At 38.9% G+C, this 16,043-nt stretch overlaps 1 protein-coding gene across 1 annotated transcript; it reads left to right on the top strand.

Moving 5' to 3' along the window:
- Positions 1-35: 35 nt before the first annotated feature.
- Positions 36-15,757, top strand: lmx1al (LIM homeobox transcription factor 1, alpha-like). Its single transcript, XM_082529691.1, has 9 exons — positions 36-291; positions 2,195-2,283; positions 3,107-3,293; positions 12,492-12,724; positions 13,150-13,313; positions 13,452-13,529; positions 13,612-13,732; positions 13,836-13,991; positions 14,115-15,757. The coding sequence occupies exons 1-9, from the start codon at positions 248-250 to the stop codon at positions 14,270-14,272; spliced, it is 1,230 nt and encodes a 409-aa protein (XP_082385817.1). The 5' UTR covers positions 36-247; the 3' UTR covers positions 14,273-15,757.
- The last annotated feature ends 286 nt before the right edge of the window (positions 15,758-16,043 follow it).

The raw sequence follows: 16,043 nt of genomic DNA, 5'->3' as shown, positions 1-16,043 counted from the left end.
TTTTCCGCACCTTCTCCCTCCCTCCTTTTCTGTCCATCTCCTCCCTCTGCGCCTTTTTACGCACAAAACAAGTCGGAGCGCACACACGGCTGCCGGAGAAAACAGGAGAGACAATAGGCAGTACTTCGGGTCATCATGGTATTTGGATTTTTACCGTAGGCAACATGCTCGGCGCTTTGTGAGGTACAGGTGGATAATCTGCGATCGCGTCTGTTCATTTACTAGTCTAAAGTTTCCCCAGGTTTTAATGTTGCCAACCGAGATTTCAGGAGGAGTGTGTTTCACCTCAAGGTAGGTCTCCGCAACTCAAGAACAGGTTGTCACTGAAGGCAGCCTCGTGATTTCCAAATAACCGTGTTGCTTGAATTGATGTGCATTTCGTGTTCCAGCAGCAGCGCGTGCTTAGATCCAACATTATTAGGGGTCTTTTGACAAATACACGGGATAAAGTATTAAATCCTGATGACCTTGCTGTCTGTTATGTTTTATGATCTTCGATCTTTAATGTATTGGCACAAGCATGTGAAATAGTCCTAAAAATATGATGCTAAAGGGAACCAGCTGCTTTACAGACTGCAAGCCGCTTTTAGAGTATTATAATAATAATCATTATTATTATTATGTTCGTTTACAGTAGTTTTTAACGTGACTTGAATTCAGCAATCACATCTACAACTCAACTTTGTCTTTTACTTTTGATGGCACGAGGGAAGGTCTGACTTTTCATAGTTTCCAGCTATTTATTACAAACAGCTTGTAAACAAATCTCTCAAAATAGAAAGACTGTTTGTTGCATTAAACAGAGATTGGCTTCTTAGCATTAATTTGAATGCAGTTAACATTCAGCTTTAAAGAAAACATTGTTCATCCTCATAAATATGACAGTTTTGCTTTCTTTAATTGTAGCTCCAGGTGACTTGCGGGAAATCCAGAAATCGTTATTACTTCGATATTGATGATCACAGCACCGGCTTTTAGCGTCGACGTGTAATTATTGGTGCTTTACACAAGTGTGTCATGAATGTATTCAACCCGCAATTAGGAAAAGTGCCAAATCAGATTAGTTGTATTTACATAAGTCATTTGGTGTTATCTAATTACTTCACTTTCTAAGGCAACAATCCATTTTATATTCCCTGTATTTTACAGGTTCACCCCACAGGCCCCTCAAATGTAGAAATCAATAGGGTTCCTTACAATTATCGCAATAATAAGAACATACACAAATCTAGTGTGTTATTCATTTAAAATATAGACTATCATTATATTATTATACTTTACACAAAACACTAGAATCTGGTGACACCAGTGCTGAGAAACTCCAGCCTGCAGAAAAACATCAAAGAAAGTTTTCGTCAGTGTTTCCACAACTAATTTATTTTTATTTGAATCTTTCGCCATTTTTGCTTGTTTTTTCTGTCCTCTTTCATTTTTGTTTGTTTGAGCAGGTAAATTAGTAGAATACAAAATGCCGTCCGAAAAGTTTCTCTTTTCGTTATCCGTTTTGATTAAACGGGTCAATTAAAAAAAAAAAATTCTGTAAAGAATAAAATGGAAACATTGCACATTTTACAATTAACCTGATCATATATATATATATATATATATATATATATATATATATATATATATATATATATATATATATATATATATATATATATATATATATATGTTTAAAATAATTTCAACACAAAAATTTTAAATTTAAACCAATATAAATCTAAATATGTATTTTTTGCTTGTCTTACATTTTTTGCATTAGAACTGTTAATTTGTTATCATTTCTTAAAAGAAACCATAAAATGCACGATACATACAAATTGCCTTGCACCATTAGAAGTAGAATATATAATGCAGAAGTTATAGCTTATTGCAAAGTTTGAAATACAATTTGATGCTCGTAAAAAATCCCTTTCAATTAGAATTTTTGTTGGGAGAGAAACATTCTCAAATTCTCTTTTTTATCGTGTTTTTTTCTCCTGCAATTAATAAGCTTGTGCAATCCAGTCTGTAGGTGTGTATTTTTGATTCAGTCTGATTTTAAATAATGGTGGCATAGACAGTCCTATTATAAAATAATGAAATAAAAAATAAAAACGTCTCTCTTACCAATCCCCTTATTTTTAGGTTGATTTACTATAGCATGGTTCCACTGATATTTTAGATAGAAATGGTTCATTTTTGTCTCTAGCGATCACACTGAGGGGAGGAGAGAAGGGATGAAAACAGAGGAGAGCCAGCAGTCCTGTCTGCAGCAGCCTCCATCCTCCACGCCTTTCGGTAAGTCCGACAACCGATACACTATACAGTGAGTATAATAATCACAGGATGAGCTTTTTGGATTAATTTATCATCTATGAAAATCATGAAGACCACAAATAAGAATATCAAAGCATTTGATCCTGTCCATTTTGTCCGCGTTTTTAGGATCCTATAGACATTCAGGCCTAAGATTATAATAGAAAAAAATATTATTTAAAAATAAATAAATAAATAAATAAAATATAATATTGATTCAGTTTTTTAACAACCAACACAACATTAGACTATTATCGTAATACTGGGCTTACCCTATGAGGAACAAAATGCAACAAAGCCAAGGTTATCATATGTTGTAACATATGACTTATGTTACCCTAACGTAAGAATTAAAATAATAATATAATAAAAGCAACATCGACTGTTTATAAATGTAAATAATTCAAGATGATCGTTCACATAAAGTCGAAATAGGAATGAAATAAACAAATATCCAGATGTTAAATATCCAGATTTTTGATTGAAAAAATTAATATCCAACACCGAGGTTGCCATAAACTTTTGTGCGAAGTATGCGCCTGTCATTTTCCATCCATGCGAAAGAGAACATCGGTTTTTCTATGCCAGATTGCATATACAAACGATTGCATATACACACAGTAGTACACACGCGTTGGTCGATTGAATAAAACGTGTTTTATTGCATTATCGATGACCATGATGCAGGGAAATTTAGAAGCATGCTACTTTATACGGCTGGAGTTACACTGTGGAAACTTGGCCAGTATCTTGGCTTTTACCTTCTCTCAATCTCTCTGTTCATGCTTTGATATGTTCCCTTCAGGTCCAGAGTACAGAGGAGGAGAGGTGTGTGCGGGCTGCGAGTCTCCCATCGCCGACCGCTTCCTGCTGCGCGTGAATGAGCGTTCCTGGCACGAGACCTGTGTCAAGTGCGCCGTGTGTTTAAGCGCGCTCACTGGGACTTGTTACAGCCGGGACCGCCTGCTGTACTGCAAGCACGACTATGAAAAGTAAAAACACACACTCACAAACACACATGCTCACACACAGACATACACACACTGTCAGTTCAAGGATAACACAGCCTACAAATTTAGGTTGGGAAATTCCCTGTGACTAAAACAAGCTTTATCTCGTGCTGAAAATAATTTACATAATCTGCAAAGAAATACAGTTGCATAATAATGGAAAGAATAAAGTTAATTGTACGTTGAAATGTAATTATAATTCTCAATTTGGTCAGAGTAAGTTTACTTATGGAGACTATTTTAAACATTTTAGTTTTGCCTACTCAATCAAACTGAACTGATGTTAGCCAGTCTCCTGTTTCCAAGCTAAACAGGTTTTGAGACTTCAAATTGAGAGGTAATTGTTATATAAGTATAGTGACATACTAATCTTGTAACATTTGCTGATGTGATATTATTGTGTTACTGACACACACACACACACACACACACACACACACACACACACACACACACACACACACACGCAAGGAGAGAGTGAGAGAGAGAACAGTGAAGTTGAACTTCTGTTTAAAACAGATGAGGAACACGTCTTTCATATTTTACATCTACTGGAAGTCTTTTGTTAGACTTAACAGCATCTATCAATGTGCCAACAAAAGATGTAGTAAAATGTTAATCACTGCAAGAGCACGTGTGATTTTAATTCTGAAAAATTAATGTAGGTGTCAAGAAAGGAGATTATTTAGACTGTACAAATGACCTGCACATAAATCAATCCTCACACTGAACAAATCTGGTTAAATAATATTAATGAAACTTTAACGACTTAGTTTAGAGATGAGGAAGACTTATGAAGTTGAGAAATGAGAGTAGCAAATACAGGCTACATGTTGTACTAATGTTTGGAAAAAAAACTTTGCAAATTTCTATAACAGAAATTTGTGTAAAAATACATGGGCCTTTAAATTGAAAATCCACATTCAATCCGAAACATCTATCATTATAGACAATGCTGGATTTGTGTGTCAAACCTATGTGGCTTTACTTAAATTCAAGATACCCAGAGGGTCAGTGTGCTTACAATTTCACATTTTTGGAATTGAGCCACAACCAATATAAGATATGAAAACTGACTGAATGTATGCAGTAGCAGTTTTTATAGCTTATTTTTGCTTATTGATCTAGTCGTTTCACAAAGGCAAAGTCTATTTCCCTTGTTTTTAAATTTACAATCTTAACTGAACCAACAGCCCTTGCCACTGCTATTCAGTACCTTGTAGTACAGCATCTGGACACACTACAATATATTGCAATGTAAAAGTTCAGAGATTTTTTTTCTTTAATGGCTCACTCCACTGTACATTTTTGTGGCCATTCTACATTTTAACTTTGGCTGCTTTGTGTGTGCTGTGGTCACTGGGTGTGCCTGCAAAGGAAGCTCCAGGGATGGACAGCTTAAGGACGAGTCTGCAGCTTGTTATCATTGTTATGAAAAGTGTCAGACGGCATCCAGCAGCACAGACTCTCCCACTGTACCTGACATCTGGAGGAGAGTGAGGGAGAGAGAAAGAGAGGGAGGGGGGGGGGGGGGGGACTGTGATGAAAGTCCATTGTGTGACGTTTATCTGGAAAAATGAGTGGGAAACTTGGAGGCAGTAGTACCATAACTGAAGAACTGGGCTCATTTTCAGTGATGGAATGAAAAAGTATATTTGCTCTCACTGTGTAATGACTGTAATTGCAGATCCAAATTAATAGTCAGAGGCTCATTCACTATGTTGTTGATTTAGTACCCTATACATTGCATATGCCTTGTTGCCTTGTTGTGTGAGTCGGTGCCAGACTTGGCACATAGTTATGCCCGTGACCTTCAGTGGATAGGCAACAATGTCTCCTTGTTTTCCCAGCAGTCTGTCCATCAGCGCCTTACTCTACACCCCCACCACCTCCATCTAGAGCAGGTGTGTGATAACCATGTCCAAGAATTTGGAATGTGCATAAGAATTTTAGGGGAATTTGTACAATTATTAGTGGATACCAGGATATGGATTTGAGTATCCATATCCATATCCTGGTATGGATACTCAAATCCTGCTTCAGACAGGAAAATGCACATCATTTCAGTGCTGTCACTGCATGCTGATGAGTTTACTTTGTCAGGAATTGTAAGGAGTTAAAAAAAAACTGAATTCACTGAAAAATATGTGAATGTAATGCATTAATTGAAAAATGGCATTTTGCAAGCAGGCTTGGGTTTTTAATATTGGGATGTCTTCCTTGTGCACTATCTCCGGCTAGTCCAAATATATGTTTTTTAGTCACAAACAGACCAGACCAAACAGTGCATGGTGCATGTGCTTTTTTAATCATAGCTTTCTTTTAATATATGAAAAAGAAACAAATACAAAATGTATTTGTGGGTAGGCATATGTTTTTAATTAATCTATCTGGTCTTCACGAAAAAGAAAACACACGCAGATTCAAATGAGAAAGGAAATCAAATTTTCAAATGTTACCCATCCTCCACCCTGATTCGTGTGGCGTTAACTGCCTCCAAGGCAAAGGTTTGTTCAACATTTGCATGTTTAATGCTTTTGAAGGATACATTGCTTCTGTATTACTGTACACTGATTATCAAAAAGTCAATATAAGGTTTCAAAATATCTGATGATTTTTTAAACATCTTATTTATTTATTTATGTATTTGGGGTTGCGGGGCAGGTGAACCATAATCATAGTCTGCTCGGTTCTGAGAATGCCTCAGAACACCCTCACTGAATCTTAAGTATGTCACTCTCATTCACATTAAGTATGTGAACATAAATAAGCACATCATTACTATTTATTTAATAAAACAAAAATAAAATAAAATAAAACTGGAGGTATGCCTTTTTAGTAGTGCCAGTTTTAAGTTTCCCTGGTCTCAATCTGTTATGGAAATGAAGGGATTTAGACACAACTCAAGTGCATTTGTGGATTTTTCTTGTGGATTTATTTTTGTTTTGAAACCTTGAGAAATTCTCTGGAACTCCATCCTGTTATGGACCAGATGTTCAACATGAGGCACTAGAATAAGACTTCGCTGCACACAAATTCCCTTAAGGTTGTTTTTACGCACAGGCGCAATACATTCCATTTACTGGCACAATGGACAGTTATACAAATCTGGCTAGAAAAAGTTAGGAAGTGATAATTTTATAAAACTTTAAATGGAATTTTTCAATGATGTTACTTTTCTGACAAAATTATTAATAGTACAGCACTCTAGTTGTACTGTATGTTAATATAATTACAATTAAACTAAAAACAGACTTTTTTTTAAAGCTGTTTAGGCATAATCCTAAAACTGGTTATTATGATTCCTTGTCAAAGTGACAATTATAAAACAAGTGTTCTCTTCTCAATAGTACTGAACCCAAACAGCGCTGAGGGTAGTCTGGCTGTGAGAAGCCTCCAAACTCCCTTGAAAGCCACATAAAGGCAGCTCCAGCTCTGTGAAAAACAGGTCACAAGAGTGGATATTCACTAAACCTTGAGTTTAATGCCTCACGCTGTGGGGTGGAGGGCACAGAGACTACATCTAAGTTTACAAACCCTCTCACCACAGACATAGAGAGGGAGGCCTAGCGGCCACAGCTATAGAATCATCCTCTGCTGACCGAGTAGTTAGACGTGAGTCTAACACTAACGACCTGAAAGAGTATCCTCTCAGTGCATTTATGCGAGTGAACGTCTAAGTCTGAGGTTAGAAATCACATCTTTTACCCATTCTCCCTTCTATACCTCCACCCCACCAACCGTTTCGCTCCCTATCTCACCATCGTTCATCACTGTCTGCTTTGTAATAATATTTCTCTATTCCAAACCTCATTTCCTTCTTGTTGAGATTGATAGCAGCGATGACACCAAACAGTTTATCTCCCCGTTTATCCCTTGTTTTCTCTTAATCGCCCCCCCCCCTCCAGTGCTCCTTTGTCTCTCAGGAGGGGAATAGGAGGAGGTGGCAGGGTGGCTGATTGGGTACAGTGCTAATTGCCCAGCTCTGGCTGTCCTGGGTTGACAGGTCTGATACTGGGCTGCAGGGAAATACTATTACAGATAATTATGCAATGATATGTCAGTGGAAATACAAACCCTTATTCCTATAAGCCTAAAATGAGTCACTATTGACGTAAAAAAAAAAAAAAACATTGACCATTTTAAAACATGTCAACCACAACAGAGTTTGATATTTTGGACTTATTTGGCTATAATTATGAAATCCCTTTGACAAAGGAGAAGACAAAATAATTTGTCTTTGTAGAAACCAAACCATGACAGCGTGAGGGTGGAGGCAGAAATCTGAGCAATTTTAGGTTAAATAACTGGAAATTTCAGCTCAGAGAGCGTAAGGTTTATAGCTCATTGTTGGTGAAGGCAAATGTAGTTTTTCTGCTCTGGCTGTACATCATATACACATGCAATGCTCAAAAGTTGAAGTACTTCTCTCTCACCTAAGAGTCTTATATTAGCTACACCTGCAGCTCAATAGATGATGGTTGGAGGTTTGCCAGATGAGAATAAAGTGCGGATGGATGGGTTTTTGAGCTTTGATGGTGTGCTGTTGAAAAACAGTCTGATTTGATGGCATAAATGAAAGAGCATCAGGGAGAACTGTCACTGATGGAGAAAGGGTTCAAAATGGGTTAAAGAAGGAAAGGACAAGGTGTGGGAGAGTTTTAAGGACAGAACGGCTTCAGACCAGGGCAAATTTTTGTCTGTGTATGTGTGTAGATGGTGATGGTGGTGGTGGTGAGGGGGTGATATTGCCACTGTTTTTGCATAATGTGAGATGAGACCCCATCATCTTTCCTCCCCCACAACAATTTTATAACAGACAGCTAATAAATGTTTCATGGCAGAACAAGCTGCTCGCCTCAGCTTTATTAAATCTGAGATAATAAAAGCAGAGAGGGAGAGGAAAAAAGAGAGTGCGAATAGGGGGTCGCACCAGAGAGGGAGAGATAGGGAGATCGGCGTAGACTTCTCGCAAATCGACCGGCTGTATCTCCTGTTTCTGGGGCAACGGGTCCCGCTGTCCCCCGCCACCCCCTCCCCGCTGCTTCCCGCTCCGCCAGAGACAGACAGGAAATGAGAAACGGGCAGACAGGATATTGCGTTCTGGTGGCCTGGGGATTAACTGTTTTATCTAAACTAACACACACCCACTCACTCACACACAAACACACATCTATATCCTGACACATAGCATTCATTCTTGGTAGCATCAGGTGTAACTCACAGCCACACACCCAGAGACACATATCATGCATGCAGAGACCATGCACATCGTGCAGGTATTTGGTTGTTACTTTACACAGGAAAAGTCTTGAATATTATATACATCAGTGCTGCTCTCATGTAGAGCTGGTCATTACCAAGGTTTACTGCAAGAGTCACACCATGTAACTTTATAACTGTGGGACTGCCTCAGTGTGCACAAATACCTCTAAAGATCTATTCTATGTACTGTTGGCCCTTGTGTCCGTTGGATAGCAAGTATTATATACATGTTGCACATTTTTAGAGCATGCATTGACCTTGTTACTGCACTGATGCATGGATGGACGTGGTGCACAGATGCAGCATCTGTCACCGTTTTATTGATGTTTGTACCCAGGCACCTTATCTATGTTTACACTAACTGTGCATATTTGTGTTTATGTGTGCATGCGGCTGTATATATCCGTGTGTTTGTATGCATGACTTTACTATATATATCTATATCTATATCTATATCTATATCTATAGATATATATATATCTTTAAACCTGTGTATTTCTCTATGAGAGTGTGAGTGAGTGAGTGGTGGCAGGGTAGCAAGTATCGTGGGGAATGCTGGGAGATTTTAATAACACAGAAGCAGTGCAGGGAGATTTAATAAAAGGAGATGATGTGATTACTGAACCCTGGCTCTGAGCCATTTTGCTTCACAGAGCAATATCCGCCAAAAGTGCACACACACAATTCCACACACACAGACACACACACACAACCGCACACACTCCACACACATCTAAGAAATTGATACTAAACAGAATACAACTTAAAACTAAGATTGATGCATATCATTTGTACTTTTTGCATCTGTAACGTGAATCTTCTATTATACCTTCATTGTCGCACACTACGGTCACATATGTGGGAATCACAAGCTAGGACATCTAAACCTCTGCTTATCACACCTTGTGAGAAAGAGATCCATCTTAAACTATAGGTCAAAAATCAAAATGAGTGACAATGGTGGTGGATCCTTGGTGGTGAAAGTTAAATTTATCTAAGTTAGGTTCTTTTGGTCTTGGTGACCAAAAGACCAAAGCTTAGTGCAATAAGAGAAACTCCTTAAAAAGAGAGTTAGTATAACCAAACCTATACCTGTATAAATATTCATCAGTTATGAAAGCAAGTGCAACAACTGCAGTTGCTCTGAGACACATACATATTTATGGAATGATTGTATTGCAGACCAGACAATGTCATGCTTGTCACAGCTCTCAGGCAAAACAATGCCACATGACACAGCTTAGGGAGGTGATGAAGATTGTGTTGTGATGTTTGTATGCCTAGGCTCTGCAATAAACAAAAGGGAAAGACAATACTTACAATACAGCACCTTTTTCTGCCTCTCTACACTTGATCTCGTAATCAGTGAGCTTGTAATTAGCCATGCCCCGTAACCCCTCCAAAATCCATGGCATTGAGCATAAAGTTGCCTAGAGCCAGTCTTTATAATGTTTTGTACATCACACGCTCTAAAGGTTGATCATTACCTTCAGCCTCCTGTGAGCACTTGCAACTCTATTCTACGCATTCGCGCATATATCATATTATTACTTCATTAAAGTAAAGCTGTCTAAATCCAAAGCAAAGAGGGTTTTTTTTAACTATCTATTCGCTTAGCTTTCAGCACAGCTGTTCCTTAATATACATCAGCTGTCTGACTTCTAGTTTTCACTTTTTTGAATTGTACACATTAAAAAGTTAAAACAAAATTAAGAACATAAATAACTATGTAACACCCACCATACCAGAAAAAATACAGATATTAACCCATACCATAGAGACTTATTATTTTTAATGATTTAAAATAAAGAACTCAAGATGAATTTGACAAATTTACTCAATCACTGGAACCTGGGCTGCATGTGTGGCCATGTTTGACTAGAATGTATAAATCCTGTAAAGTTAAATTCACCTTAATCGTATGATTGCTCTTTATCCGTCATGCCCGTAGTGATTTTTTGGAAGCTGCACCCTGGTCAGGCCCATGTGTGAATGATACTTCTATTAGAGGGATTATGCTGATCTACTTACAGACCCCCCTCTGTGGCAGTTGCCCCAAGTTTCCTTTATTTGCCATGTTGAGTAAATTCCTACCGTGCTGTGTACACCCCTGATTAGGGAGTGTGGGACTTAACCACCAACCTCATCAATCTTGTGTCAAGCAACCCTGACGATTCTGTTTTGTTGTTTTTTGTTCCCAATGAAAGGACATATTTGAAATACTGAGAGTGAGGCTGTGCAGAGCGGTGTGATGATTGCGCCCTTTTGTAGCATGCATGTTCTGTACCACATGTTATGATTGACATGTGCGTTATTGCAGGAATTTTACAGTGGAAGCATCTTTCTAAAATGCAATGTAATGTTACTGTGACTAAGTAATTTAAGCAACATTTAGTCAAACACAAGGTCCTATCATAATAGTCTTTGTATGGTTGCTTATAGGAGTATTGTGTTTGCTTTATGATGTTAAGTTAGCGACACTGTCATTTGGGGATATTTGGGGAGCGTTTGGCAGATGGATTGAGAAAGATTAGCTGTAGCAGCTGCGTTTGGGACAGAATCACAGATTAGGAGCTCTAATGTGCAGACCTGGCTCCTTCTTTACTCTCCAGATTTGGGCAGCAACACCTTCCTATCACTCAGTCAGGGAGCGTCAACACTTCAGGCTTCATCCCTTCTTCCCCCCATTCCCTCCCTTCCCATCCTCCCTCCTTTCTTAACAGGGTTTGTGTTCCATTGTGCTGCTATTTCTGTATACATCAACCTTTATCTGTTTCACACCCATGTTCAGGCTTCCTCGTAACTTTTCCCACTGAAGAATTGTAATGACGATCAAGAATATTTCCTAATCATAGATGTGTTGCACCACTGCTTTGATGATATGGTGAATGTGAGTAACTATCCAAATATATATATACTGATACTCGGTGGGTGAGTGTGTGCAAATGTGGTGATGGTGTGTGTGTGTGCGTGCATATGTGCATGTGCGTGTGTGTGTGTGTGTGTGTGTGTGTGTGTGTGTGCGCGCGCGTGCGTGCGTGTGCATAAGTGAGAGGAGAGAGATTAACCCCATGCTATCCCCAATCCCTGGTTATGAGTTTACAGCGTCTGTCTGGCCATCTCACTGTTTAAACAACAATCTAATTAATCCTGTCTTTATTAGTTTCAGTGAACTGGGGAGGCAGGCTGGGAGGGCATGAGGGAGAACTGGGAATGCTGGCAGAAAGTACTGAATACTGAGGAGGGAAGGGGAGGAAACCAAGTGCAAGAGCAGGGATTTGAGAGGAATTTAATGGCATAGATTTGGGCCCTGTGAATAGAAATAGGGATGTGCAAGAGATTGTCATGTGGGAGAGAAAGTTAGGGGTTGTAACATAGCACAGGAGGAGAGATGAGGGGACAAAAGAAGGAAAGTGGTCATGGGGAAAAGTAATAGACCTGAGAAAGACTGTTTTAAGCTTTATTCACTGAGTTAAATACATAAATTATGGGCAATATATGGACAGAGTGGAGTTCACTTCACCAAGGAAATCTTAACATTTAAGGATTTAAATGGGGAAAAACTCTCCACAGACATCTTTTTAAGAAGCTAACTACTGCCCCCTACTGTGAGAATGTTAAAAATAAAAAAACAATGTAATAATACAGACTACTGTAACCCATCTAACAGATGTTCACCTTGTTGCACTGTGAATTGGGTAATGCTTATAGGACCTTTAATTAAGAGACTATGCTAATCTCCAGAATCATTGGCGCTAAGGGTAAATGTGTCAGAGCTTCTTGTTTGTGCTGCCATCTTTAATTAATTTACTTCTTATTCTAAGCTGCTAGACTGTTATCATGCCATGTTTCACAGTTTATGGATGTATCCATGAAAATATAAGCCCACGTGTGTATGTTTCTGTGCCCCTCCAGGCTTTTTGTAAGAAAGTGCAGTGCCTGCTTGCAAGTCATTGGACGTTCTGAGCTGATAATGCGTGTGCTAGGCCAGGTATACCACCTGGGCTGCTTCAGCTGCTGTGAGTGTGAACGTCGGCTGCAGAGAGGTGATGAGTTTGTGCTGAAAGAAGGCCAGCTGCTCTGCCGCATGGACTATGAAAAGGAGAGGGAAATGCTGGCTGCCATCAGCCCTACACCAACTGAATCAGGTAAAGCAGGTTTCTTCGGAGGATACATAATAAAGGTCAAAATTACTTTTCTTGGGGAAATAATCTTTCTTTTTACACTCATGCCTTTAGTCAAAATCAATCATTTTCATCCCCTTCAAATGAGTAAACAGTATTTGAAAGAAAAACCTTAATATTTAAGACAAAAGCAGTTTCAAGAAAAAACAAAAAAGAAAAAAGTTTCAAGCTTCTTCCTTTTTAAAAATTTTAAATGAAGGCGCGATTATTGAATTTCAAATAGTGAGAATAGTTTTCAGCAGTATGTTGAAAGTAATTTAAGCAGTACCATTTTCTTCCATGAGAACGAACAAACTGTTACTGTAAACTACATGGAAAATATTTGTTTCAAATGTCACTGTTTGCAGAGCATTGTTCTGATTGTGCTATTGTTTACTTAACTTGCTCAGTAAAAAGTGAGGATGAGGATGGTGGAGGAGGCTCCGGAGGAGGGAAAGGCGGTGATGAAGGCAAGGAGCACAAGCGTTCAAAACGTCCACGCACTATCTTGACCACACAGCAGCGGCGTGCTTTCAAGGCCTCCTTTGAAGTGTCAGCCAAACCATGCCGTAAGGTGGGTTGTTGGTCTTGTCAGTATGCCACAAGATACTCCTGGTCATGCTTTCCAAACTTTAGTTTTCAAGGGTATGGCTGCTGTGTTTGGCACTGTGAAGTTAAGATTTTTAAAACAATTAAAAACTCTATCCTCTAGGTGAGAGAGACACTGGCTGCAGAGACTGGGCTGACAGTGCGTGTTGTTCAGGTGTGGTTTCAAAACCAGAGAGCCAAGGTAAGACTTTATAGTTTTCCTAAAGGCATGCTCACAAAAGCACAAAGAGAAAATTTGTACACCATGTGCTTTTGTGCGTCAGATGAAAAAGTTAGCTCGCCGACAGCAACAGCAGCAGCAGCAACAGCAGGAACAAGAGCAGCTGGGAGGCACCAGGAGGGGACCGAGCAGAGGGGGCCGCCAAAGCAATGATGACAGCGAGGGTAAGAGCTTTGAGTACCAGTACAAGATCAAGAAGGAAAGAAAAAAAGATGGAAAGAAAGACTGGTATGGTTAAAGTTTTGGGCGTTTTGAATCTTTATATAGATGGATCTAGTACCCATGGCATGGATGGGATGCTGGGATATCCATCTCTGCCACGTCAGCAGCTCCTTGCTCTGGACCCCAACATTTATGGTGGAGAGCCATTTCGACATGGGCTTACACCACCTCAACTGAATAGCGAGCAGCTCCACTCCTATGGTATGACAGAAAGACAAAGATAAAAGTTACAAAAAAAATAACTTGCTTTTACTTTTTTTTTCTTGCTCTCACTAAAAACTCTTTCACTTCAGCTGTCCACACTCTCCTTCCTTTTGACTGCAGACTCAGAAACAGTGTTCCATGACCTGGACAGCGATGGAAGCCTTGGTCACCTTGGCGACTGCCTCTTAGCAACAGGGGAGGGCGGTCTCCTGGCAGGGCGAGTGGGAAATCCCATCGACCGTCTGTACTCCATGCAGAACTCTTATTTCACCTCCTGACCCTTATAAACTGTCACTCTTTCCCCTCCTGTTTCACCTTTCACCTCAGAGATGCAGCTAATGGAGTCTGTCCATCAACATGCCTGTGGGACCATTCTCCATGAAACACCCTACAGCCAAACACACTTACGAGCTTTTATCACAGGCTAACATCAATTAGACATAGTTAGTCATAATATCAATTTGCAGCAGATTAACATAGTGATCCCACATCTTTCCCAGATAAGAATCACATGCTGGAAATACAGACACTGTAAATGTCCAAGATAAAGGACCTCAGTTTACTCTGTTGTATTTATGTAATGTTTAATGAAAAATGCTTCATGGCACTTTCCAACAAAAAAAAATTAAGACACTTATACCTATCAATATGTATATCACGAATTACAGATGATAATTGGTTGCTGAAAGTGAATTCATCAATCAAATCACATATAATTAGCAGTCTTGGCAGCTGATGGGCAGCTGAGGGTTTAAATTAAATTAGTATATTGCATTACTTTTTTTGTTTTGCCAGGACTAGAGTAGTTATTGTGTGAATGACTGCAGCGTATACAGCACTGTATATGGATTGGAGTACACTTTTGCTCTCAGGTTAGTGTGTATGTTTGTGGAACCTGAGCCACAACTCAGGATATTGTGCTGGATAGGATGACAATTTAACTTGCCCAATGACTTGAAGGACAGAGATTGCAAAGAAATTCTGTGAAAAATTATTTCAAACTATATCCTTGGTTTTTCATACTGCATGACTGATAAAATATGGACCAAAAAAAGTGGGTTTTTTTGGCATTTAGCTATAAACTCTACAGGGTCATTTGAGGAGCCTTATGCGGAAACAGGGTTGTTTAAGTGGTTATCGTTTTAGTTTTCCTTTCTCTTTTATAATGTGATCACTCAAAAACAGTGCAGTAAATTTCAACTCTTTGGTATATAATTTCCCAAATGAAGGATACTGGGTACATGAAGGTACTCCAAATGTAAATGTGTGTATGACTGTGTTATAATTAACTGTTGTAGTCACAAACTGTAATAATTTCCTTCTCAGAAAGTCACATTAGGTAGGTATTTCGTATCTTCTTATGTGATAATCAGCAAATATTTAAACTGTAGCATGATATTTATGTGCCACAAGTAGGTATGAAGAAATAGCCTCCAAATTCAAGTGTTGCAGAAGGCATCAGGATCAGAATCATGAAGTGGTGCAGAATAAAATAGGATTAGGGTGAAACTCTTTTCATTTAGAAGCCAGTAATTGGCTACAGCCTGTGACATTCCTTCCTGACATTATGTTTGACTCTGATAACTGACTCATGGTGTTTTTAAAGTGATAATATTGTGAATGTAACTTATTTGTGCAGTAGATGAGTTCTTATCTTACTTTTTTGATCAGTGACTGCCAGGTGATGTGCTTTGAATGTAATGTTGCCGTATCTTCAATACAATCTGCGGTTTCGTCTTTGAACAACACTTGGCTTCTTTGTCCTAAATACAATAAATGATGACGCATTTATCACTTGCTCAAATGGTATGAAACAAAGATGCACTTTAAAAGCAAGGAATCAGTTTCCTCTCAGTCTTTCCACTCAAAACTTTAATAACTCAACCAGAAAATGTCTGTTCTGCTTAGTGGTCACAGGGTTCATAACTCAACATCCTCCCTCTGTCTCTTTCAGTAGTCCCACTGATTAGAGCTGGACAGCCCTCTCCTTTCTTCCCAGACTCCCTATTGCTCAGTCACTGAGTAGCCAGGATAGTTTGTGTGGGAGCA

This window comes from Aulonocara stuartgranti, assembly GCF_965226115.1.
Source record: "Aulonocara stuartgranti genome assembly, chromosome: 4".
NCBI lineage: Eukaryota > Metazoa > Chordata > Actinopteri > Cichliformes > Cichlidae > Aulonocara > Aulonocara stuartgranti.
The sequence above is the reverse complement of the archived record's forward strand: the minus strand, read 5'-3'. Positions and strand labels throughout refer to the sequence as shown.

Bases quoted from the DNA above. Each gene is read 5' to 3' on its own strand.
- lmx1al (XM_082529691.1), top strand. From the start codon at position 248: ATGTTGCCAACCGAGATTTCAGGAGGAGTGTGTTTCACCTCAAG. The intron at 2,284-3,106 runs GTAAGTCCGACA...TGTTCCCTTCAG, and splicing joins TCCATCCTCCACGCCTTTCG to GTCCAGAGTACAGAGGAGGA. The intron at 13,733-13,835 runs GTAAGAGCTTTG...ATCTTTATATAG, and splicing joins AAGCAATGATGACAGCGAGG to ATGGATCTAGTACCCATGGC.